This window comes from Numenius arquata, chromosome 18 (genome assembly GCF_964106895.1).
Source record: "Numenius arquata chromosome 18, bNumArq3.hap1.1, whole genome shotgun sequence".
Taxonomy (NCBI): Eukaryota; Metazoa; Chordata; class Aves; order Charadriiformes; family Scolopacidae; genus Numenius; species Numenius arquata.
Genome location: NC_133593.1, coordinates 4389691 through 4417039, shown reverse-complemented (window position 1 = coordinate 4417039; position 27349 = coordinate 4389691). Strand labels below are relative to the sequence as shown.

The 27349-nt window shown below is 48.1% G+C and overlaps 1 protein-coding gene across 1 annotated transcript in view; it reads right to left on the bottom strand.

Annotated features, from left to right (window-relative positions):
* The window catches only part of CAMKK1 (calcium/calmodulin dependent protein kinase kinase 1), a 55885-nt gene that overhangs the window by 16654 nt on the left and 11882 nt on the right, over nucleotides 1-27349 (bottom strand). Inside the window, exons 3-9 of the mRNA XM_074160566.1 lie at nucleotides 27182-27235; nucleotides 19389-19440; nucleotides 18681-18814; nucleotides 18043-18079; nucleotides 15576-15597; nucleotides 13506-13594; nucleotides 80-279 (exon numbers count right to left, since the gene is read on the bottom strand). Of these exons, the coding sequence (XP_074016667.1) occupies nucleotides 80-279; nucleotides 13506-13594; nucleotides 15576-15597; nucleotides 18043-18079; nucleotides 18681-18814; nucleotides 19389-19440; nucleotides 27182-27235 (588 nt within the window). The remainder of the gene's footprint in view (nucleotides 1-79; nucleotides 280-13505; nucleotides 13595-15575; nucleotides 15598-18042; nucleotides 18080-18680; nucleotides 18815-19388; nucleotides 19441-27181; nucleotides 27236-27349) is intronic.

The following is a 27349-nucleotide window of genomic DNA, read 5'->3' as shown; positions in this document are numbered from 1 at the left end:
AACACACAAAGGATGCGAGTGTGGTGCTGCCCTTTGTGCCATGCCTGGGGGTCCCAGAAAATTGTGAGAAAAGACCTACCTTTCCACTGAAACTTTTGCCAGTGTCTGAAATGGCCTCTGGTGCCATGAATGCTGGTGTCCCTGCCGTGCTGGAAAGCTGGGCATCGTTCCCTTCAAATTGATTGCTGACTCCAAAATCAGCAATTTTGACATGTCCATCATCTCCTAAGAGCAAGTTGGAAGGCTTGATGTCCCGGTGAATAATCTTCTGGTAGTGCACTGAAAAAAACACCAGGAGTATGATCTGCCACAGCTGCCAATGCATCCAGGGGAAACCTTTTCAGGAGGATGAAAATAAAGGTGCAAGCTCAGGCACCCCTTTCCTGCTTTACAGACCTGGTCAACACATTGCCACAAGAGCAGGCTGCCCATGGCACATCCCAGCTTGTGTTTTAGGATCAAGAAAGAACAAACTTCATGTAACTGTTCTGCTCTTTTCAAGCAGGCCATGTCTGGGGAGGGGAAGTCACCCTTGTAGTCGCTTTTTAGAATCATAGAATGGTTAGAGTTGGAAGGGACCTTAAAAAGATTGAGTTCCAACCCCCCCTGCCCTGGGGGGGGACACCTCCCACCAGACCAGGTTGCTCAAAGCCCCATCCAGCCTGGTCTTGAACACCTCCAGGGATGGGGCATCCACAACTCCTCTGGGCAACCTGGGCCAGTGTCTCAGCACTCTCACAGTAAAGAATTTCTTCCTAGTATCTAATCTAAATCTCCCCTCTTTCAATTTAAAGCTATTACCCCTCATCCTATCACTACGTTCCCAGGCCCATTTTTCTGCAAGGACCTCTCCTTAGTTTAAAGCAGCGCTGGGGAAAGCTGTCCTTGGGACATTAAAGAGCTGATCTGGAGACCAGCAGACACAAGCTCACTGGAGAGCACTGGTGCTTACATCCCCTTCCAGATGTGCAGCAACTGCGTGGCCACACTGTGATGTGAGCCAGTTAAGGCTGTAACAGCCCAGCTAGACAGTCAGGATAAACATCGAAAACCCTGCAGCAACAGTAATTACGAGAAGACATCTGCTCCGCAGCAAAGCTGGTGGCAAGCTGACATTTCCTGATGGTAATATAGGGAGAGCAAAAAAAAAAAAAAAAAAGTGAGGCAGGGATGAAGTTTCCCTTCAGGAGCTGAGCTGCCTTTCAGGCAGGTGTCTGGTATCATGCCTGATACCACAGGGCTAAGATTCCCAATACCTCAAAAAAAATACAGGCCACAAATCTACATGGGCCATACAAGTAGATCCCTGGAGCTAAGTCTGTGAAAACTGAAGGAGTTACACTAGGCAAGCAGGTACGCTACAGTTTTTATTATTCCTTCTGTACAGGAAAGAAATAATAAACCTCAACAAAACCACAAACCAATTCCCGTATCAAATAACTATTAATCTTGTAAAACACATTCCCTGCCTTTGCACAATCTAATAAAAGTAGAGGAAAAACACGGGACATTTGCCAGATGCTCTGTGTTTGTTCAGTGCCCATCTCAGCCTGGTACCTGGCAGGTCTGGGCACTGCTGGCTGTTAGGCACAGGAGAAATATGAATGTTGAACAAAGAAATAAAACACATCCATTGCAAAAATTAAAGCCATCAAACACTAGGGTCAATGAATATTTGTGCCTCCCAGACCAGAACATCCACATGCTTGACATGAGCGTTAAGGACAGTGACAGTCTCTGACCTCAACTGCTCAGAGGAGAAAATTAGCACAAGTGCCTGTGGGTCAGGGGAGCAGAGGCTGAGCATTCAGTCGTGAGCCTGACACATCCCAGGGCTTCGCAGCACAGTGTCAGCCAGGCATGTCTGCAAACCTGGCCCACGATTTAAATAATAACAAACTGGGATGGCAAGGAGATTGGCACAGGGAAGAAGTGGCTGGCCAGATCAGGAGTGGTGGTGCTGACAGCAGTGTCCAACCCATACATCGTGCTACTTCGCCATGCTGTTTAGGTGACAGTAATGAAAGTCTTGTGCCAGCTGGCTCAAAAGACTTATGCTATCTGCAAATAGTCTCCCCTATCCAGCTGCCTTGTGCAGAGGCAACAGCCATGAGGGAAGAAGGACAGGAGATAGGAATTGTGCACTGAGCACCAGCTGGTGTAAGTGAACAAGGCTCTATCACAGCTATAAAACTTATAAGAGCAAGAGCTCGTTTCTTGGCAGGTGTGATTTGGTGTGGAGATGCTAACCTGATGAAGGCAACCTGAAATCCCTTTTCTGCTCTGGAGAAATAGAATTCTTAAAGTTCCAGTCTGCCAGCTGATACAGGCATCCTCCCCTGCACATCTATCCAAAATGGGCTTCAGCCTTCAAAATGCACAGCCTTAATCCTCTCCTGCGCTGTGCCTTGCTCTGGTACAGTCCAGTACAATACAGGGCAGCAGAAAGAGTAAAAGATTCCCCCAAAATCATTCCCGGGTCCACTTGTAGGCAACAGAAGAATCCTGGCTTGTTTGAGAGCTGCAGAGAGCAAGCAGAACTGCTCATCTGCAGGACATCAGCATCACTAAGTGTGGAAAAACTTTCCAGCCCACTAACTTCTGCTGCAAGTCCAGATCTCTTGCAGATAACGCATTGCAGGGAGAACAGCAAGAAACAATTAATTCAGCAGGACTGGCCAAAGGCTGACCGGCCAAGCAGCAGGACCTGCCTGCAGTGACACAAGTATCACTGCCACACGCAGCAGGAGGAGCCCAGGGACAGAGCTGTCCTGCAGGGAAGGTACTTGTTAAATCAGCGTGATCTGCATTTCCAGCACAACATGCAGAGGAAGAGATGGCGTTATCCCCGCAGAACTCCAGAGGGAGAGCTAAGCATCTCAGAAATAGAAGCCTATCACTAATGATACCCTCCAGACCGCTAATGACTGTACCAAAGGGACAACCACACAACCCATGGAGTCACCCAAGGGGAGCAGGTGACAGCCACAGTCAGTTAAACACAGTCACAAATTAACCCTCTAATTTCACCAGCATGAAGCACCTGGGAGTAAGTTCCTTCCTTCCACAGACATAAGAGCAGCAGGTAGGAAAGGCAGCTTTGTTAGGGTCATTATTCAACATCAGTGGAAACCAGGACCCAAAAACAAAACACTCATCCTGCCTTTGGGGCTAAGGACACCTTGTGACACAACTGCCAGCAAACAGGAGCAGGGCTGTGTCAGGCACATTAGAGAGGAAAAAGCACTTTCAACATAAATAAAACCCCAAATGTGCACTAAAGAAACATAAACAAAGTATCTGCATCACCACACCTAAACTTGTTCCACCAGTGTTTGGGGATTTTCTTTCAAACCAACCCATGACCCCCGTTAGCTCTCTCCACCGGGAGCTGCGAACCCCTAAGCTGAGTCCGTGCCTTCCACAGGGAACTTTCAGCTACTCTGCGTCCTGCTCGAAGAGACTGGCCACAATGAGATGTTGGGTATTTCGCTCCCAATATTACAGAAACAGTCACGAAGCAGGCAGATATGTCAGCCCCAGTGAGGCTGCCCTGAAATTCAGCCATGGGGACGTGGGTGATGGATACAGCCTTGGGAAGGATCATCCCAGCAGTACTCCCTCCCAGGACCTGTGTGCTACACACAAGGTGGACATCAACAGCTAAACAACACTCATTCCCATGCAAATATACCTGTCTGCATCCCTCCCAAGGTTAAAATTGATGCTGAGCTGGCCAAAGCCAAGCACTTTACTGAAGCTGCTTTGGCAAACTGACAAAATGGTCCCATGAGTTGCTTTTACCTGGAAAGGATTTTGCTCTGAAAGCAGAGGTCAGCAGCTCTCTGGAACAACTTCCCTGGGCTCTGAGATGCTCTGCACTTTCTGTGCAGACTGACCAGATTCAAGAATAGATCAATCCCTTTTCATAATGAAAATGAAACCATGTAAGATATTACAGAGCCCTTCAGAGGAATCTGATTCTGCAGCGCTCCGTTAAATTTGGTTTTATTAGACCCATCCTTCACTTCAGTGGAAAGGTAACAGTATTTCAAGCCTATTTGCATCTGAATAATAATCCCATGGACTTCTAGAGCACCACCTAGGCAAAGATCCCAAAGCACATTAGAAATACTTGTTTGCTAAACCTCACCACCCTATGAACAAAGCAGTCAGGACAGGTGGGGGCCCAGGTACAATATTTTCATCACAGCTTGTGTTAGAAAGCCCAGGCAGGCATAACTGAAGTTGGACTTGGACAAACCCTAGAGCTCCGGGGTGGCCAGAAACAAGGGAAATCATGCCTAAAAGGCTAGACTATCTCCTGACTTTGAGCATGGAGTGCAGGCACCTAAGAAAAGCCTGCTGAAGGCTGATGCTATGTGGTGGAGAGATACAACCTCAGAGAAGGTTTTGGAACACCCAAAATGTGAGCAGCAGCTGGGAAAGGACCGTCTTCCTCTGTCCTTCTTAATTTCAGACACAGCTCCTAGCAGGTACACTGCACCTACTGCCTATAGCAGCTGGGATGAACCCATATTTGGATGTCCAAATTCAAGCCCATATGAAACAACTACCCAAAATAAAAGGTCTCCTTGAAAATTTGGCTTTTCAGGGCTTTGTATTTTTTCTTCATTACAACGTATTTTAATTCAGTTGGTATTAGCAGCATGGACACAATAGTTTAGGTGTTTATGTACAAAACAGAGTAACCCAGAGTTCTCACAGCAACAGGGACGTGGGGTGTCCCATGCTGGGGCTGCCCACTTCTCTTGCTTTCACACCTTCTTAACAGGGCAGAAAAAAAAAAGCACCCACAGCTCCCTGAGAAGCTGCCCAAGGCCTTGCAGCTGGTCCTTGGGGCAGACCTTGTCCCAGGATGGACTCTCTGAAAGCCTCTCCAGCAGCACACCTGGATTACTCACATCCTTTCAACAGTTTCAGGCAGTCTGCACCCACCTCTCCCATAATTTCATCAGCACCACAAACGTGGTTTCTCACCCTTGACAGTGTCTTTGAAGGCTGTTGCAACCGCCTGGTGGTACTCTGCCATCCAGATGCCTCCAAGCCTACAAATACTCCAGGTGCTGGCTGTCCAGGGAACAATCAGCTAGTTTGTACTTCCAGGTCACAAAACATACCCATTTAGGACACCCCCTTGGCACACGTTGAACATCATCTCTGTGAAAAGCCAGCAGGTGATATGGGAATGGTATTAAAAGAAAGCACAGGCTTATGTGCCTCTGAACTGGGGTCAGCGTCCCCACAGAACCAAGCTTGCAGTAGTCAGAGGCAAACAACTTTAATAACTACAAAATGAAGCTCTTGCAGAAAGCCAGTACTCTAAGTGTCATCACTGCTGCTGGCACACATTGCTCCCGAGAGGATCTCACTGCTCGGGAAGGTTCAGTGCAGGGCCGAGGGCCTGGAGCATTATGGCTGTAAACTTCTGTGGCTTAGAGATCCTGCAGCACTTGCATTGCAAAGTGGGGTTCAGGCAGGTGTGAATCCTCAGTGTCTGTGGTACAGTAGGTAGGGCTGGAGAAAGGGGCAGATTTTGGGGAGGATCTCTGCTGCTGGGCCAGCTAGCTCCTGCCTGAGCACAGCACGCAGCCCTGCCTGGGCTCTCCGGAGGTCTCCTGCCGCTCTGTCTCCCTGCTCTATCACTGCTCATTAGCAAAGCCCCGCTGAGCGCATCGTTTCTTTCTGTTCAGTCCCTTGGCTGCCTTCAGTGAGACAAGCCAGCTTCTTTTGCAACATGCAACTCATTTCACAAATGCTCCTCATTTCTAGATACTGCAGGCTATTCGGAGACTAAATAGGCTTTCCTTTTCATTCAGAAGCAAACGCCTGGGAACTGTCTGCCTAGATTAACAGACAGCGAAGACCAAGAGGGAGCAGAGATAGGAGTGCTAGAAAAAGAGAGATTGTTCCTTGGTCCTTTTAAAAAGGTGCCTTTTACTGCATTCCCTTCTGGAAACTTTAGAGCACCAGCAGGTTAATAGCAACTTGCTAAAAGCCCATTTAAAAATTATACATGTAAAACTTTGTAATGCACGGACATATCCTGCTATTTACCGAGGCTGATGCTGAATTGTACTTGATTAAAAACAGAATCCCATTCCCATTCAAGGGCAAAAAGCAATCCATATGGTGCTACTGCAGAGTCTGCTTAGTATTACTCACATCACCCCTGTAGCAAAGAAATGATTTAACACCCTCCCAAGGAAAATGCTGCACCACCAGCCAGAGCTTAAAACAGAAGGCTGCTCTTTGAAGCAAGCCTCTGTACTTGTCCGCAATGTTCCACCAACACAGAGCCAGAGGACACGGATGAAGGGGGCTGTGCAAGGGGAACACCTTCCCCTCCACACTCAGCTCATTGCAGGGGTCTCATGTAGCAGCTGGGCTGAGGATTCCCACTCCAATTTTCTCATCTCTGTTCACTACTTTGCCACTCTCTTGCTGCATCCATCAGAACTCTGCTGCTCAAATATGCTGCTTAAGCCCAGGTTTTACAGAGGGAGATCTCAACACCCAGCACTGCCCAGCCCTGTGGAAGAGTTCACCTTCCATTTACGCTCCATCTTCAGCACTCTGTTGCCCACCGCACTCCTGGCAGAAGGGATAAGGTATGGGATACTGCTGGTAGAAGGAATGGGGAAGAGAAAGGAGACGTAGCCTTGCCAAAGGCTTCTACACCTGTCCTCCAGCCCATGTAAGCACCATACGTCACCAGTCACAGAGGACACTGAGAGCTTCCTGCCACGGCTACACACGTGCCAATGGACCACTGGGGAAGTGGGGAGCAGGGCACCTGCAGCAAGCACTGCACAGTCTGTGCCCTGGGACGTGTCTAACGCCAAGCACTATCACTTAACTGCATCAAACAACAACAATGAAAATCAAACTGCCTGATCTTTCTTAAGAGGCTCTAGCACATCTCTCTGATCTGCTTCACCAGCTAATTACTCTCACTTATACGAAGTCCTCATCGATCAGTATCAGCAACACGAAAGATTTTTTTGCTTAGTTTTTTTTATCATTTAACTAGAGTTCTGCAAGTGATAAAACACAAGCCAGCCCCTCTTCTCCTGCTGGTGTCATTTATAACACCCAGCACCTTGCAGCTGTAGTTGCAGTAGAGCCCCCACCTCAACATGCTCTGTTTTGAGGGGCTCTGAACTTGCACAGGCAAGAGGCAGGAGTGGGTTTCCATTCCACATATAGGAACAGAGGCACACATAGACCACGTAGCTCCATCGGAGACTGGTGTCCCAACTCTGCTGGCCCACAGCAACACGAGATCTGAGGAACTTGCCTTTGCCAAGAGCCAAACCAGATCACACCTATCTACAACACTGATGCTTGAGAGTGCCTACCCTGGGCTTCCGTTGCAGTAGATTCTTCAGAATAGACAAGGCTGTGTTGACTCAGCTGTTGCTTCATTTGGTTAAATTTCCTTTTAAGATAATGGAAAATATTCTCACATATTGATGATCAAGTAGATTAAGTCTTATCTCTGAAAAAACAGCTTTGATCTGCACATCAGGCACTTCGCCTGTGATGCTCTGGAGCAGTAACGTTCATACAGGAGCCCTGCAGAGAACTGCTGCTGGAAAAGTAACTTCCAAACAGCTTTAGCTTCAACCCAATAGCTCGTAATGATGAGACAAGCATTCCTCCAAGGAGAGGACCAGAACTGCCACCCTTAGTTTCCCTAGACACAGTTGCAGTAGGGAAATCATGCATTTTCTACAGATAATGTTTTTTCTTAATTTCAGCCACAGTGACAGCAATTGTTTCAGCTTATCAAGAGCCAGATAAAATACTGAGCTTGCAGCTAAACAGCAGAAGGGACAGCTGCTGTGCTTCATCTTGACTGTGCAAGTCAGCAGGGTTTTCCCCTGGGTCAAGCTTGCGTGCGTGTTCTGTGCTAAGTGTCTGCTCCTGGCTAGTGTCACAGCCAGGCTACCTGCTCAGACAGACCTTTCCTTTGCTTATTCTTATTCCTTATGTTGGCTCCTACTAAATGAAGCTACTCATGTCCCAAAACTAAACTGGAACACCTGCCTGGCATATCCCTCGTGTCTTTTGATGGAGTACGCTTCTCTCTCACAGTCTCTCCTGTGGCTCCCAAGTCTGTCTCCTGACACTGGAGAAGAGTTTAAAGTATCTGCTTCTTGTGTTGAACCAAACATTTGCTCACACTAAAGAAAACATTTCTGGCCAGCAGACAGCAGCCTGACACTGGAAGAAAATCCTCCTGTTACACGCTTCACCTGGTACTGGTTTCCACTGTTCATCTGCCAAAGCAAACTGGCACAACATCAAATTCACCTTCACTCAGCAAAACCATTTACTGTGCAGTTATTAAATATAAGGCACCACTGAGTCAACCCAGAAGGAAATTTTACTGCCCTCAAGAACTCAAACCTGTATTCAGGAGTCACCATACCCAGGATATCAGAAGTAAAACAGTAGAATATCTGTGTTTGTCCTGCAAACCTGTAAGTTTTGTTGGGGGAAGTGATACATCAGCCCCTGCAGTAAGTATTTTCAGCCACATCTACAACCCTGAAATACTGTTGTGCCCTCAATTAATAAGGCTTGGGGGGCTCCAGGACTGCTAACTTTTTCTAACAGACATTCAAAGGAGTGGAAACACACTTAGCACAGACACTCTGCAGCCTTGAAAAGCCACCCTGAAGGTGTGATTGAGGTCTATAAACCTGGGGTGGCACGGAGAAGGCATGATTATTCCTAAGTCACTCCTGGCATCAGCTGAAGCCTGCACGATCAGACTAAGCACAAATTGGAACTGCTCCCCACAATATGCAAGCAGGAGGTAGCAGATGAAGATTTACACAAGTTTAAAAAGGGACTGGACAAACGAATGGAACAATATCAAGATAAAGACACAACCTTTGGCCAAGGAAAAGCCTGGGCCACTGGTCTCAGGGTGCTGGAAGGCATGCCGTGGGGTGCACGGCCAGACACCCACCTGGCTGGCACTGCTGGTGGGTCCCTGCTGTGAGGCACCCTGGGCTGCCTGGCTCTGCAGGGAGCACCGTACTCACCTCCTGGCTGCCAGGATCATCTCCTGCTGCAGCTGCTAACTCCTTCAGTGACTATTCGATATCCAGCACATCTATTTCTGCTGAGTGTCATTGGGAAAGCAACATTTGCCTTACTAGAAGGGAGACTGAAGCTTAAATAAGTGTCGCTAGAGGGAAGTTACAAGCGGAAAGGGAGGTAATTGCACACATCCCCAATTCACAGAGATGCTTAAGCACATGCTTTAGTTAATGACACAAATAATCCAGCAAAACTTTTCCATCCAAAGCACTTAAGTACGTTCTGAAATTACCACTCCAGTGGTACTTACAACACAGAGTCGACAGCCTGCCTCCCCAGTTCACAAGGATGTGTGTGTAATGCTGTCAGTGCTGGGGAAGTCTTGCAAGCAAGAGAAAAAGCAAATTTCCTTCATAGGGCTCATTTCACCAGGACAGGAATTAAAGTTTGCATGTGCTTAAATTACTCCTGAAGTTTAGGTTTAAGGCCAGGTTTAAGACAGACAACACATGAAAACAGAACTGTTAATATTGCCACACTTGAGCCTAAAATATTTTCCCAGCAGTTCAGGGACCAGAGGAAGGCATTCTCTACCATGGGCAGATCTCCCCGGCTCTCAGACCTTCAATCTGCCTCTGTCACTTCATTGCTCAATGAATGAAGCTGGGACTGCCCATGTATCAAAGTGCACTTCCCGGTATTAAATGTACTAAACCCAGAGATCTGGCCAAAAGCAGTCGACAAAGCAAGGCAGCACTGTGCCATTGCCTGCACAGGGAAGCTCTCTGCTCTCTCCAGGGAATCTGTCCCTAAGCCAGGCTTCCCACCTGGCACAGGGAGTTTCTGCTCTCACACAGACCACTGCCTCCCTCCAATGCTTCTCTCCAGAGCCAGGCCCTCACCCCAGGCAAGCATCATGAATAACCAGTGCAGTCCAGTCCCCATGGACACACAGGCAGCCATGGACCAAATGCCACGAGCAGTAATTTAAAGGGTCAGCCCACATGTCCCATCAGCTTGGCTCCTGCAGCCCCTTCCCGCTCACCATGTACCATCTGCATCAAGGGCAGCACACTGGCCTGGATTAACGCCTTGCAGGCTCCCACAGGAATCCATTTCACAACTTCTAATTTAATAAAACCCAACCGGCAATGATGCCTTTGCTGCTGTGACGACTGCGAGCTTCAAGCAGCTGCACGGTTATTGAGTCTCACAAATTACATAACAATTATGTATGCTTACATTAAAATTACCTTGCAATCTCTAGATTGCCTGGCAACACTTTTCCTTCAGCGTGCACAAACGGTGCACTTTTCCCCTGTAATTACATAATAATTGCCATGCATTTGCCCAGCAGTTCTGAGAGAACACCATTTTTAACTTTCATTCACTAATAAAATAAGTGGTTACTCAATAGCCCAAAATAAAGCATCCTATTGTTCCTGTTGTTGGGAGCGCTTGGGCATCCTATAATTTATTGCCCTGTTTCACTCCCTTCGCCTAGGACTACCCACTCTTTAATTATTTTTTTTTTTTTTTTTCTTTTTGACTATCTTCTAAACTTAAAGTTTCCTCTGAGCAGGAGCTGTTACACCAGCAGCATCCAGCACAGCAGAGCTTGGATCTCCCAGCTGAGCCATACAGGTTCTGCTACAATATGAATGCTAATGAGAATATAAAAAGCTGCAGTCTTCACCCTTCAAATTCTACTGAAAAACACTCTTGTGCTTCCCATTCATATATACATTTCCACTGACTTCCTGGGGTGATCAGACTGATTTTGGCAACACCTGGAAAAGTTCTGGACCATCACAGACTTGCAAACGTTGATTTCATTCCCTCCCACTGGTTTTAGACAAACAAAACGAGGTGGTGTTGCATTTCAGTGTGGAGATGGACCGGGGCACTGCAAACCACCTTCCACCTCGGCAAGGGCCATGATGCTCAGAGACTTGTTCTCTGGAGGGGTTTGAAACAAGGCGAGTCTTCAGCAAAAGCCTTGTAGAAGTGAGAGGCTTGCTCTGAGGAGCTGCTGAGCTTACAGGAGCCACCGGAGACGGGTGAAACAAAGGCAGTTGAGGCTCAAAGCACTATGACAGCATGAAATGTTCCTTTTGAGTTTGACATAGCAACATATTGGCTTTTAGAAAGCCCATTTGAAACAATTCCTTCTGGTTTGTGAAAGAAGCAGGTATTTATTTCCTAAGGTTGAAACAGCTGGAAAAATCTCACCTTGGACTAAACAGGAAAGGTGACACGGCTCTGTCTCACACATCACCTTTCACAGTTTGCACTGCTCATTGACAGGGGACGACGATTGCTTGCTCAAGTGTCCTTGTCTCTCCCTGCTGGCTGCTCTGCCTTCAGATGTGCCACCAAAACTGTGTGCTTGCACTGTCAAAGTAAGTCAGGTTTATAAAAGGTTGCCACACCTGAGAGATGCCAAGCTAACCTAGACCAGTCTCCAGGAACCCGGCACAGCGCAGCTATCTCTGCTGGCAGGTCCACACAGCGACAACCTCAAGGATGGTGTGGACAAGCTGCTGGATGGAAGAGGAGCCAAACCAAAGGCCACCTACACGAGCGCCCTGTCTCCTGTGGGGTCAATAGCTTGGGGAAAAGCGTCAGGTAGAGATGTAACACCTTCAGTACACACACTCCCTGCATTAGGCAGCCCGACAGCAACTCTGCCGGCATCCTTACATTTCATTGTCCTTGATGCTCTTTTCTTCTACAGCCTTGTCTAATCACTCTGAGCCCATATAGTTCTGGCACCTGCTATCTCTTCTAGCTATAAATGTCACAGGTTATTTACATGCTATATGAAAGAGTAATTCCTTCTGGTTTAAACTTGCTACCTGATTATTTTGTTTGGTACCCCTCAGTTCTTGTTTTTTTTCCAGAGACAACTCATTCCCTGTTCACCAGTTCCCTGACACTTAGGATTTTAAAATCCTCTATCATATCATCCCTTCCCATGATAATTTTCAAATCTTAAAAACTTTGGTCTTGTCTCTGTACAGAGGATGTTCTAGGACTTCTCGAGCTCTCTTCAGTTGGAGAGAGCCGTTTCTAACACAGGCTGAGCCAAGTTGCACAAAATATTCAAGATACTCCTTGCCTGTATCTAAGAGCTCTTACACATCCAAATAAACGTATGAGGGCCTTTTCTGTTTTCTTCTCTATTTCATTCTCAGTAATTCCCCAAATCTTGTTAGCTTTGTTGACTGTCACTAAGTAAAGGGCTGACATTTTCAAGAGAACTATCCAGAACAAAGTCTGAGTGAGAACAGCTAATTTAGAACCCGTCACGATGTACATATTTTTAGTGTTCTTTCTCCCCCTCATGCATTACCCTGCAGTCAGCAATATGAATTTTTATCTGCCATTTTATCATGCCATCACTTGCTATAATGGCATCTTCCTGCCAGTCTTTGCTGTCAGTTCTAACAATGACTACCCTGAGTAATTAGATGTCATCACCAATCTCTCTTATTGTACTCTACCCTTTTTCTGGTCATTTATTTTATGGTCATTATATTGAACAACCCAGGCCACACGATGGATTTCTGTTTCACTGCACTAGTGACTTTTCTCCACTGTGAAACCTGTATTCCTACTTTTCTGATTGTCTACTTATTAACCCACAAGAGGCCATCCAACCAAAGAGACATATGAACTTCTTTATAAGCTACTGTTAATGGATCTAATCAAAAGCTATTTGGCAAATCGAAACACAATGTAGTAACAGGATCACCTTATCTACATGTTTGTTGTCTCTGCTGGAAAACTAATAGATCTGTGAGGCATGAACCACCTCTGCAAAAGCTTCCTACTCATATTCAGGTCCACAAGGGGAAACACCAGCCCTTGCTGCTCCTCAGGGCTCATGCTCACAGGATGCCAGCACATAGACCGCTCTACCTCGTGTCCTCAATTCAGGGACTCCTCTTCTCCCACTCTGGTCAGGTTCATGCCAGCAGGGACATGTCAGCTACAACAGGGCAAGAAAAATCCCTGCTGTCATTCACAGACCTATTGTGGCCTCCTTGTATTCTTCAGGACGGGCACTCAAAGAATCTGACCTCAGCCACACTGGGAGAAGACTTACTGAAAAATAGGGATGATAATCAAGTAGGATACAAACAGAAACTCTGCTGCTGGAGTCTCTGGACAAAAGACAAAAGGAAGCTACCATTTTCTTAATGTCCTTTCTAAAGAACGCCTGCTCCTGGCATCTGTGATACTGCCCAGGTAAATCTGAGCTGAGTGGGGCTACCACCCACTGCAAACCCCATTGCATGCAATTAGAGGGGACTTTGCTCACTCGGCTCGCAGCCCACCAGAGTCAAGAGACTTCCCCCCAGCACAGCAGGAGGCCAACACACACGTTCTGCAAAGCTGCTGTCAGTGCTGGTGGTACTCACAGTACTCAATGCCCAAGACGATGTCTCGGAAGTAGAGCCGAGCCTGCTCCTCACTGAAGGGATGGTCACTTGGTACCTCCATGACAGGCCTGTTGGGATGAAGGAGAATAAGAACTTAGCAGAATGGCAGTAACACTCCTTGCTGGAGGAGTTTCACATTCTTCATCAACATGTCCCCAGCACTGTGGGCCAGGCTCCCAAAAAGGTTCTAGGTGCTGTGACAAAGGATAGAGGCGCAGCTATCCTTTCTGGATGTGGTGATGCCTACATTAGTGAGCTCGGCTAGCAGTGGCAGGTGGCTTTGCACAGTCCCCGAGCCAGCGTGAGCCACAGAGCCCTCACCAATACCAGGATTAATTGCTGCTGTCTGCACAAAATAGGGCAAACACTTCACTCACTCAGAGTCCCAATGGGAAAAGTGTAGTGAAAGGAACAAAACTGGATCTGGCCTATGGTTTCCGGCTAAAGCTGCTCAAGGATGTGAGCATCAGCATCACCAGGAGCTACCAGGCAGCAGTGGAACAGTCCCCATTGCTGTGCACTGGATGTCATGCATGCTGGGGCTCAGTCCTGAAGCAATGTCAGCGTGCAGCTAGTCTAAACCAAGGCAGAACTTAGATATGAACGACTGGCTCAAAGGTTAAGTGGGAATATTTCCAATGCATTGTGGTAAACTGCTTTGAAAAACCTATTTTGCTGTTCAGGGTTCAGCCACCACCAGAACTCAGCCATTCAGCCCTAAACAGCCAAGGTTACCTGGTCAGCTTCTCCTCTCCTTTCCTTTGTATGCCGCCACTGCTGAGAGATGCACAGTATCCTCTAAAAGCCCCTCTTCTGCCTGTGCCTGCTGAAAGCTGAGGGCAAAGAGGCTGTAAGAGCTAGTCAGCATCTTCTGTTCCCCAGCAGATGAACGGCAGGAGCTAAGGACTTCACTGCACTGGGGGTTAATCCTGCTTGTGCTCGGCAGCTTGACCTCGCATTTGGACATATGCCCACTGACTTGAGCTGGATTTAAGGGAATGCTCCTGAGACACCGTCCTTGCAAGCCAAACCCTGGCTGAGAATAGCCCATTGCCAAAACAAGGCTCTGTGGCTCTTCCCCTTAGCCCCCAGCAGCAAATCCTTCTTGCAGCATTTCTCTCTTCTCCCTTGCTGCCATTTGATTGATGACCTTCATCTCCCATTTGCATTTTTCTGCCACTGCCTTCCCTCCCTCTTCATGCACATTTTTCTGCTGCTGAAACCAGGGAGAAATAACGTGAGCGGTGGGACTGGCAGAGCCACTAATGGAGTCTAATTGCCTTCTGCTAGAGGCAGACAGGCTGCGCTCGGCCAAGCTGCACGTTCCCTGGACACAGCTGATTACAGGAGCCTTCCCCCCCCCCCCCCTCCTGACAGGATAGTCATCAGCCTGGTCACCAGGGAGACTGGGGAGCCTCTCACCAGCAACCCGCCAGAGCGGCAGCCTGCAAGAGGCTTGTTCATGGGGCCAGAGAGAAAAAATAAGCCTTTCGGGAATCTCCCCCACCCTGGGCAGAGCTCTCCTGACCTCGCTGTGACACTGCAGAGCTCCAGAATCAGCACAGGTGTAGCAGAAAGCAGTAAGGAGCCTCCCACCATTTTATCACTTCTCCTGCTATGGAGGAACATGCCAAAAGAAGAGCCTTCCACAATGTTAGTGCTGGGGGCAAAATAAGGCAGTGGGTGACAAGTAGATGTTGATGCAGCCAAGCACCCCTTGTGCCAGAGGAAGCCACAATGCAGCTGTTACCTCAGCAGAGTATTCCTATTAAAACCTTTTCTTCCAGGCACCTGATGGGGAATTGGCATCAAATTTGTTTTCCAGACCAAAGCCTTACACCAGGACATGTCCTCCCAGCCCATTACTATTCACCACAGCATTCCAGGCTGTAATAGTCCAAAGGCAGCTACAGCTGGATTTTGCCTCCCCTGCGCTTGCCTGCAGACAGTGGTTTGACCCGCTGTACATATCAAACCTCCATTTCATCTCAGAAGATAATGATGGACACCAAAAATTTCAACACAAGGGGTCCCAGGAGGGCTACTTACCCTTTCCTCAGGAGGTCAAACACTGCAAGAAAAGGAAATCAAAACATGAATGAATCAGAAGACAGGACAGGCCTTATTCATTTTTTAGCACCTACAAAACCACATCCATTCCCATACCTGCAAAATCAATTTATCTCCACTCACTTCTCTTCCCTCACCCTTGACAAGGACACCAGAGGATGCAAAATGAAAATATTCATCTCCTCAGGAAAGACAAATATCCCCACCTCCCGCCAGCTCCACACAGGGAGACAGTGGGTGATAAATTATCAACCACATTTCTGCTGCTGCCGGCATCAGCCCTTGCTGATTTGACCCCCACCTTATTCAGTACCTTCAGGGAGGGTGTTTGGTGTGATATTTCTGCTAAACTGCTGATACCAAATAAGATGGTGTAAGGACATGTTGTTCCATTTGTGCTGTGTCAATCAGCAGCACGGCTACATGGCTGTCAACAAGGTAAACGCTCCCTGGCAGGAGCAACTGGAAAGGATTTGTTGGTATGAGTTGAGGTTTGTAGAACACATGAGTTTGTGTGTCTGATTAGGGGGTTAAATGGGGGTTTGCCCCAGCATGGGTTACTGGCAATGTGTTTTTCTGATCCTGCCTTTGACTGTTCTGCAAACAGAAGAATCTGCCTTTATGCAGTAGAAGAGCTCTTTCCTCATGAATTACTAAGGAATTTCTTGCACCTCCCTAGAAATCCAAGCAGATCACCCTCTCCAAAGCACCAGGCAGCCCTGCCTACAGCTACGATGTCAGACCAGCTGAAGGTACAAAGCCAGCCTGCATCGGCTCATCTTGCTCTCCAGGGTGAAGAAGCTGCAGCTTGTGGCAGCATTTCATTATTCAACCATCTTGTACTATTGCAGGTTGCTCTGATTTCTATCAGCACCCTCCATCCCCTGCTCTCTTCCCAATGAGCACACGGCAGAGCATGCTCACAGCAGCCCTTAATGCCAGCAGTAATTAGCAAAGGGCAAACTCCACTTTCTCTAGTTTTGCTTTGCCATGAGGGGAATTTCAGGAAGGAGAAAGATGCAGTTATTGCTGGGTCAGCAGCAGGAGTAAGGAAACCCACTCACAGGAGGCTCAATCCTGAGCAGCGCTGAGCACCCACAGCTTCCCATTGCTGCCAAGGGAACTCAATTTGCCTGCACGGCTCTGCCTGAACCACTCACAGATCCCAGGCATAGCACAGGGGAGCAAAGAGATGATGGGGCATGGACAATAGGGACACAGCCACTGCTTGCTCTTGGACCCCCAATGGGACTAAGACATTTCCTACTTGTCCTGCTGCTGTTGCTGCCATTTCTGGGACTGTTATCTTGCTCCACAAGCAGAGCTTGTTTTTGGTTTGGATTTGTTTTGGTTTTTTTTTTTTTTTCCTTTTCTGCAGCTTTTTCTACTTCCTCATGCATTTATTTTCATTCCACAAAAAAGCTTGCTATCTCATCCCTTCCCTTCTCTTCACCCCCAGGAGTTCAGGCCTTTAAACAGTGGCCTCAGCTGCCCTCCCCACCACATGTGCGTCTGCCTTGGCTGCTGCTTCTCAATGCTGCCAGAGTGCCACTGGGGCTTCAGCCGAAAGGGAAAAGTGGCCTTTCAAAGGCAAATAGCTTCATTTGCTAGGCAGAGCCCCCTTTCACAGGCAGCTTCAAAAGCATCCCATAATTATTTCATGAGAAGCAGCCTTTGAGACTATCTCATCAGGAAATGTTACGGGTAAGCAGAGATCTAATAGGGTCAGATGTCTTCCTCCTCCGGCCCATCTCGGAAGGCATCTCAGCACCTCCCAGGCCTGTCCCTCCAGGTTTTGGCCAAATGGGGGTTAGATTGTGGTTGGCACTTCCAGGGATTGGGGGAGAGAAAGACAGAAATGGGTAGAAATTCTTCAGCCTCTGCATAAAGACAGTCAGCTACATCTTCCCATCTCAGCCACCCACAGCAGGGTCTGGCCTCAGAGGCCAAAGGCAAGAGCACTGCTGTCTCAGGAGGTCCCGAGGCTCAGCAGGGTGGTCACTGTGTCTGCAGGAACCAGAAGGGACACCCTGAGACAAGACTGCTTTCTAGAGTCACTGCCACTATCCACAGCTTACAGGGGGAGTCTGGAGAGACCAACCTCATACCAGGAGGACGAGAAACCATCCTGCACCCTTCCCTTCTCTCCTGGCCCTAGGACTGGAATAGACGTACACATAGATGTGACAGCAGCTCTGCCCTCCCCTTTTTAGTGTCCCCATAGCAAGGAAATATGCACAGCTCTACTAAGACACAAGGCTGCCTTATCCTACTGCAAGGGGTCCTTCCATCCCAGCTGCCTTTACAGGTGTTTAACTTTTCAGAAAAAATAAGTCTGAAGTTGGTACAAGTTTCCTCCTGGTATTGTCCCAAGCTCTGGTATGTGTTACTTGCATCACTAGGTCTAAGCACAGGTGGTTCTGTTAGCAGTTAATGACTCACATACCCATGTACAAGTTGTCCTCTGCAGGATCATCAAGGACCTGTAATTGATAACAGAGATAAGGGGAAAGGGAGAAAAGAAAAGAACAGCAGGAAAAAAAAAAAGAGATTTAAAATCAAATAACTTTATACTGCTCCCTGTACACTGTGCTGAGCTGCAGAGCATTGAGAACAACTTAGGCTAATATTTAGAGATTCCTGCAGAGAGAGGCTTTGAAGGACATAGATTTTCCTGTCTCCAGAAAAATCTGGGCTTCTGCCTGTATTTGGAGAAACACCCTACCAATAAAGGCACCACTTGTCCTAATCTGTCCTCAACCAATATTGAAAATGGCACCGAAGCCTTACACTTGTGCACCTTCCCAGGCTTGTCTACACACAAATTTCGCTGGTCAAATCTTGCTGCTATTTCTACCAGCAGAGCCAGCTGCCTTCTCTTGGGCACCAGCCCAAAGCCTGGGGTAAGTATGTCAGTTTGTCATACATAATTGGCATGATCTTGCTTGGAATCACCAGCCTACATTTCTGAACAGCTATTTTAAACCAATTTTGGCTGAAGTAGGAGCACTTGAAGAAAGATCCCTTTATTGCAATACAAGCCAGACCTGTTTCAGTATAGCTTAGGGTGGAGAAGCAGCTCACCTCTATCAGCTTAACAATGTTGACGTGGTCCAGTTTCTTTAAGATGGCTATTTCCTGATAGACTCTGTCCAGTGGTGCCATGGGTTTTGGTTGCTCTCCGGAGGATGCTTTTGACCCTCTGGGAGGAGGCCGACCTGCAATTGTGATAACATGGTGAGGAAAAACTCATTTTTCAGCAGCCCCTGGCACACAGTAGTGAGAAGCCACTGGCCCCCTCTGCAGAATACCTCCAGTTATTCTGGAAGATCTCATCACCTTGTTATCATCCCAAAGCTTTACAGTTTCCATCTGAAAGTGATATTTCTGAGCCCTGGTCAGACCAGCTCCTGCTGGCTTCCCAGCCTAGTCTGTTGGCCCGGTCCCATGGCCATGCCACTAGAGCCAAGTGCTATTTGAGGGGGTAGAAGAGCCCCTGGGAGGACAGGATCCATCCTGCCTAACTTCCAACACTTAATTAGGCTTCATAGGTCAACAGGGAAGTCAGCACTTCAAAGAGACTCAGAAAATCAAAGCCAGGAACCCAATTACCAAGTGCGCTGAATTTCCCTGTGGTTGTACCTGCCTTTTTACTATCCATTGCATTTAACCAGTCCCCAACTACTTGGGCAGCTTTCAAATGAGGCCAAGTTCTACAGTCCTTGCAGACAACATTCCTACAGAGAGAACTGCCTGGCTGAGGACAACAGGTAGACCATGTGAGATACCCACGTGGAAATCCATACTGCTTCAAGAGCTTCTTTTTGGAGAGGACTTTCATAGCCTGAAGGAAGAAGAAAAAGCAGTGTTAAAACTGAACAAGAGCTGAAGCGCTCATTGCTGTGATCCAGGAGCATTCTAGGCATCAGGGACTGACTCAGGCCTGTTCCTCAACCTAGAAAAGTAATCTCTTGGTTGGTGGCAGCCACAACAGCTACGCACACACCCTGACCCAGACTTTCCTCAAGGCACTGCTAACCATTTCCTTTATTCATCCTTTTCTCATGAAAAAATAAACGGTTTTGATTTATTTCAAACTGGACAAAGAAAAAGGACCCCAATTTCCGCATTTGGGTCAGGAGCTTGAGGGTAGAGGTGGGTTCCTCTAGCTGATCTTTATGTACCTGCTGTTTTGGATGATGCTATGGCTATATCACAAGTCAGAGCCACTTCAAGGCTGTTCCACCTTATGTTTTGCTTTATCAGAGGATCTAGGAAGCAGAAGAGCTGGAGTGTCACAGCCATACAGCTAACACTTGCAACCTACATGACAGGCCTGGAATAGGGTGAGGACTCAGCCCTTCCACCAGCTCCGCGCTGCCTGGGGAGGCCTTTTCTATTCCCAGAGACTATTTTTGCCCAATATACCTCATCCATGCTGCCAGAGCAATACAGAGCACCTGCAACACGATCCAGCACCATGCCCAAGACACTTCATGGGCATCCATCCCTGCACCATCAGAAATGGTGAAGCAGCGAAGCTACATCTGTGCCAGAGCATGGCAGAGACACAGGGGGGGAAACGTGCTTTTGCCAACAGTTTCCCTCCCTTCCCATACCCAATTGTGTGCTGGCACCATTGCAAACCCAGGCAGCTGAAGCATAGGAGGAGGTCAGGGTAATTTTTCCTGCCATCCAATTGGCATTAGCATAGTGGCAAAAGGCAATCCAAATTTAATAAACAGTCTCTGCGCCTCCATCTGCTCTGTGCGTTAATAACCTTTTTGAGGGCCACTCAAACAGCCCTGAGTGGCCCAGCAGATAAATATTTCATGAGAAACCAGCTCATGGTACAATTTGCTTAGGAAAACAGTCTATGCCCCCAGGAGCTGGGACAGTCACTCGCTCCTTCCCCTAGAATGGGTAGTTACTCCTATTAATTAAGCATCCAAATCTGTAATTCACTCTGGAGTGACCCCTGTGAAATATAATTAACCAAGGGCTCCCATAGGACACAGGTAAATGCCAAGGAATTTTGCACTAATACCACAAAGGCAGGCTCTCTGCATGCTACCTGTTTTTAATGTATACCTAGGAATGGGTCACCAAAACTATTTCAGCAAGCTCCTTCCCAAGCTGTTTTTCCTGGCAGTGATGCCACTGTATGCCCCAGGATCCCCACCTCCCATCAGTGCTCCCGCTGCAGCCAGGTTCATGGCTCGCTGAAATGATTGTTATTTTTGGTACTGATCCAGTGAAATCCTCTGGATTTGCACCTATGTAATTGAGAAGAGACACTGTGTAGTTTTCAATCCTGCCTGACAGCTCTCAAGCCAACTGTTGGAAACGATGGTGTTGAGAGACAGACTCAGAAGTGCTTATCTTTTACTTAGCACAGTGCTGTGTCCAATACAGACAGCCAAATGATTCATGGTCTGCTGAAAGAGGATCCAAGATGTGCGCAACCACCTCCAAGGATGGCCAGAACCAAGCCTATGCTCCTCACTTATATCTCTCCATAATGAAGATTTATGGCAAAAAAAAAAAAAGAATTAGGTGTATCAATTCTTGTTTCAACCATTGCCAGCCTGGGAGGAGAAGGCTCCCCTTGCTCCAATCTCACCTTGAGTTCCTGCCTGCCTTCTGGCAAGGAGCTCTAGAAAAAGAAGAAATAGAAGATGCAATTTTCTTCTGAAAGCTCCCAAGTTGCATCATTGCTTGGAGAACACAGCCTGAGGAACTGAACCATCACCACCAGCCGTGTCTGCATCAGGCTAGTGCTTCCTGGGGCAGGCTCCGGGGAAAGGCTGGAGGGAGCAGGAGGGCACAGAGAAGAGCAATAGCAAAGACAAGAATTGCTCTCATGGACAGAAACAGAGGGAACAAGAGCTACTGCTGTCACCCAAACTCCTTGAAGGATGCTACAAGGGGCAACGGGTAGATGAGGGGGGGTTACTGTGGGTAAGCTGACTGTAAACCACCTCTACTGCTGTGGAAGAAGCATCAGCACATGCTTACACCAACTTAACGCCAGTATCTGCTACTACCCAAGCAGGGCTGGATCAGAAGAGAGGACCTGTCCCACTGTGCTTTCAAATGCAAGTGGGATGAAGAGCAAACTTCATCATGAAACAGGCCAATGCCACTTTAATTATCACAAGAGCAGAGACAAGAGCACATGGCAGTGAAGCCTCACTTTAATTACAATGCAAGCCAGCAGGACAAGGCTTCCTGGCTGAATTGTAGCTGTGCATAATGGGAGCAACACAGGGATGCTTCAGCAAACCTCTCCTTCTGGGCTCACATGCTTGAAAGAGCCAAAGACATTTGTACTCACAGGCAGAGCTAATTACCCAGATAATGCCTTTCTGATAAGGAACCAGCTCAGAGCCAAGCCAAGGGATTTTCCCTTTGCACTGGCAAGCATTGCTTCAGCTTCCTCAGGAAAAGAGGGAGCCTAGGGGAGATTTCCTCCACACATGCCCTTACACCCACCTTCCTTCCGACTATTCACGCATAGACATGGGTCACGACATCTTCCTTCGAGAAGCAGCAGGAACCATGTGCTTTCCTTTGATCTACATTTATTATCTAAGTTCACTGCTCTCTTCCTAGCAACCTTGCAGCTGGAAACCACAGGGAAGCTGCTTCATGAGGATGCCCAAGGGAAAGGAGATCCCAGGTTCATAGAGAGGAGGGCAGATGCCTGGAACACAACAGCTTCCACAACAGCCAGGCCTCCAACCCACACCCTGCTGCTGGCAATGACAACAGCAAAGTGGCCATTATTTTGAGGAGGGAAGGGTGATAAAATGGATTGAGCCAAGGGAGCTTATTACCTTGTGATGCTCTCCCAGCACTTAGTATGTTATTTTATTCGGTAACAGAGAGACCTGCATTGCAAGGGACCCAAGTAAATGCAGAAGACCTGTGCACAGTCCCTACCTGCAGCTCCCAGGGGAGTGGGGATGTTGCTCAAAGGTCACTATTAACCACCTGAATGCTCTGCTAGTGCATGACAGCCCTTTGCAGGAGGGCTGAGCAAACCAGGGAGCATTTCCAGCCCTACCTCACCTGTCCTGTGTGACAACAACATCCCTCAGATCAAGCAGCTAAGAGGGAAGCTTAGGCTGGGAGAAAGGAGGGCTACACACTGAAAGGAAGTCCTAGACCAGCTGCCCTGCCCCTAAAACCCTGCTCCTGCATTTGTCACCTTTTGTCCAGACACCATTTGTCACGTTGGCAGCAGAATTACATTTGCAGGCTGTGCCCCATCCACACCATGACACCACAGCAATGATGCCTTCCCGGAAGGGCCACGCTCGCCTGCCTCCAGACATCTCCCCAAGGCTCCTGCCCTCACCCCGGGTGACCCAGCTCCTCACAACCCCGCTGCTGAACAGCACGGGTTGTTAAATAGATCATTTCCCTGGTCCTCACTGCACCAGAGAGCAGCTGGCAGCGGTTCAGTAGCTGTTATGTGAGCAAGAGGATGAGAAACACAGGAGCCATGCCTTCACTTCCCGCCTGGATGGCAACCAAAGGGGATTCTCCAGGGGCTAGAAAGTTCAAGGCTTGCTACTGGCCACCTTCTCCTCAGCAGCACTTTGTTTAGCCGTCTCTTTTCATAAACTTGGAAGGAATTTCTCTCCATCATTGACAGTTGGTAGAGAACAGCCCCTCCATGCAAAGGTTGTTAGGTACAGAGGCAGAGAGCACAATCACATAAATCTTGTTTCTTAGGAAACAAGATTAAAAAAGAAAAAAGAAAAACAACAAAAAGAGAAACCCACTGACAACCTACAATGCTATTGCTTTTGTCCAGAAGTAGTGTAACAAATGTCCATCATAACCACTTTTCTTTGCAAGCTGATTTAGAGATTGAAAATAGGATGGAGACATGACCCGAGGCATCACAGAATCAAATTCCATCAGCACAATAACTCCAAACTAGATCTCCGCCTAGACACATTCGCCTTTGCTTTTTATTTGCTGTTCTTTCACAGAGCTTGGCTCTTCTTCTTTTCCCCCCCCGCCCCTAGTCACTGTCAAAGCATCTCCTGCAAACTGAGACACCGAAACCTTTCCAGCTGTAAAGGGTTCCTTGGCAGAGCTCCACAAATGCTGCTCTAACAGCTTCATGCACCCCAACAGCAGCAGGGACCGAGCACAGGACAGGGACTGTCCGCATCCCCATCGGGTCTCCTCCTTGGAGGGAGCACTGGGTCACATACTTGGTGCTCAAAGTTCAATTTCCTCGGTCTAATACATTCCCTACATTTACGTCAGCACACTTTCACAGCCCTCCACAGCATTGTGGTTGTTCACAGCAACAAAGCATAAAGCCCTTGGAAGCACTTGCTCATCTTTAATGGAAGGTAAGAAAACCCACAAAGTAAATACAACCCATCTACATTTTCTCAAATGTGGTGATTAGCTTTTTTTCTTTATAGTTTTTCCTAATTCTAGGCCAGATCTAAAACTCATTAAAGCAATAGGAATCTTTCCTTTTGCTCTGACAGGAGCTAGATTCAGTTTCTGGTACCTATAAACTCTGCCTTTATGAAGGGAGCTAGCAAAGGCCCTATGTCTCAGCAAGAATCAGGGACACACTCCAAATTATACTCCAAAATAAAATTTTCCTGCTTTCTTTGAAGTTTTGCTCCTTTTTATTGCAGCACACTAGCTTTAACAAAATAAAGCAGGCAGCAACACCCTGGCCTCATGCTAAATCACTGCGCTTGTGAACGGATTATTAGGGGCTGCTCACTAAAGGCCAACCAAGGGCTGATTTCCTCCATTTATGTTATTACTTTTTACTGAGACAAAAACAACCCTCCAGAGCTAAATTTGGAGCAAATAAACACACAGAAAAGACCCTCCCCAACCGCCAGAACCTCAATTGTTTCTACTAACTGCTGGTAACAGGCAGTTGCATTAGGTATCCCTCTGGGGGGTCAGGGTACATTGCTGCAACGCGGGCTTGGACGGGAGCGAGAAGCAGAGCAGTGTGGAAGTCTCAGCGCTGGGAGTGCATGTGGGTCAGACCCACCGGGAGGTGTGGGGAGCTAAGCAACCATTAGCCAGTTACGCAATGTGTTATTTCTCTGAAGCTTTAAAAAGTCTGCCAGATCCTGGGCTCTTTTAATGTCTTGGAAAAGTGGAGGTCTCTCCATCATGGGTTGCCCGCCTAGAAAACACAAGCACAGGCACCTGGAAGGATGAGGGGTGACAGGTTGTTTGCATGTGACTCCAGCTTGGGAAAAGGGAAAGCTTCCACTGCCCAGCCAAAAGGGTAGGAAGCACATGAAACAGATTTTAGCATCACAGCCTTTCGGCAGCAGTGCAGCCATCTGCCCTCTTGTTTCCCATATGGCGACATCCACTGCAGTGAAACACAGGCAGACACCCCCGACGCTCACACTCTGGTCCCATCTCTCCATCCACTGCAGCACTCCACACACCTCCCAGGACCACCTCATAGCCCCAGGGTCCAACTGAGATCTCGTTCTGGTTCCTCTGCCTGTTGAAGATCAGGGTGAACCTCAACGTGTCCCTGCAATGCTGGCGGAAGGGGTCTGTGCATCCTATCCCTTCTCAGGCAGCCAGGCTGAAACTGCCCAGGACTGGGAACCACTCTCAGGCTGCAGTAGCTTTAAAGTGTTTGCTTAGATTAGAAAAAGAAATGGAGATTAAGCGGGGATTAACTAACACACACCAGGCTAACCTGGACACAGGCTTTCACTTTTGTCTTTGATTTGACCAGCTAAATCTACATCCACAGTGTTAACCTACATCCAAACCATGGACAAGAACGCAGCAGGCAATGCTAACTCAAACCCACCTCTCCCTGCTGAGTTGTGACAACCACCCTGGGCAGCCCACAGCGTGGCATCGGGATTCCCAGGACAAGAAGGGCAGCACCAAAATGTAAAGATTACAATTTTCAAAGCAAAAATATTTTCAGCTGGCAAGTAATACAACACGATGCTTTCCCACTCCGTGCTGCTGGTCCTGGCACTGCCTACGCTGGTAGGACAGATGGATCAGGGAAGCCACAGCTGGCACCATCACTCTCTGCAGAGCAAACCTGTCCTCCGCAGGGCACGGGAGGGAGGACTCAGAGGGCAGTGGAGAAAGGGAGCCATTGGAAACAGCAACCGCTCCAGTGCAGTGGGTGAGTCAGCTTGGAAAGGAAAGGAGATGGAAAGAATTGTGGTTCCTTTGCTTGGCCAGCTCCAGGGCACCTTGTCCAGATTTTTGCCTCATCTCTTCCATCCTTCCTTTCAAGACATTTCTCCTATGATTTCATGCCTGCTGGAAGCACAGATGGGCTAACAAACACTAACAGGCACACAATTCCACCTGACCCCTCCAACCTGGTGCGTCATTTGTAAATCCAAGAGTCAGAGAGAAGCTAGCTTGGGAGCAGCAGGGAAAGAACATGCTTTACATCTCCACAGCATATTCTTATACCCCTTGGTACCAAGACCAACAGCTCTGTGCACCAGGACAGGGAGCAGCACATGAGTCTGCCCGGGTGCTCTGATGTGCCTATTTTCACCCATGTGAGGCCACTCCATCGCAGCAGCGAAAGCAGGACCCCTCTCACCAAACACAGTACGGAGCAGCAACTGAAGTGCAGGGCCAGACCCAGCAGTGCTGCGTCGAGGGCATTGGGGTTTGGGTTCAACAGCACTGGAGCCACCAGCTCTGCTCAGCAGGTACCTGCCCTGGGATCTACCAGAGACTGCCTAAAGCTGTTTCCATGAGTCTCCAGGCACAGCCACACACAGCAAGGCAGTTTTCCTTTTGCTAACTGTCCAGCTCCTGCTCTCAGCCTGAACAAAACATGCCAAAGGGCAAGCCCAGGGACACGAGCACATCTGCAGACAGATTTTGCAAGAATCCTGCTGGGATGGTTGGGATTCACCTGAAAGGGCGAATGTCTCTCTAAAGGGGAGTGCCAGGGAAGGAGCCTTCAGCATAAGCAGCCTTTTTGAATCTGAAATCTTCCAACTTGGGCTTCAGCTCAGCAAAGGATTTAAAAGCCAAGGTTTGCCTTCTGCCCTGCACCCTACACCTCATGACCTGACAGCAAGGTCCTGTTGGGTGTATGGGGAGGCACCCACAAGGGGGTAAGATGCAGGAGAGCCAGGCACTGCCCAGCTGGGCCATGCTGTTCAGCATCTTTCTGATCAACACCCCCGTTTCTTTAAAAAAAACCACACCTGCAATGCACAGCAGGTGCTGAATACCACCACCCACATGCCTCTAAGTTCAGGTGACCTGCTTCATAGCTAGAAAATGTCAAGACAAATCAGCAATACGCTTCTGCAGCCTGCCTCCAAGATCCCCGCCTATTGTATACAGCAGCCCACCCAATCTCCCTCCCATTCAGCACCGCACGCAAGCAGATGTGCGGGCAGCAGCTCTATCCCCAGCAGGGAGGTTCAATTCCTTGCATGCTACCCAAATCAGAAACGCATATGCTAAAAGCAGCAAGGCAGAGGGGACCCAGCTCTCGGGAGGCAAAGGGGAATGAGGAGCAGAAGCAGCAAGGAGCAGAGAAAAGGGACACTTACGTAATACTTGTCATCATTCTCGTTGTAGGCCAGTTTCACAACACCATAGGAACCCTAAAAATAAACACAAATTACAGTGTCAGTTTAGCAGCTTCACCCCCCCTCCTTGCTGCTCAAGGCTGGTAGACCATGGCCTTACACAAGGGAAAAAAACCACACCTCCAAGAC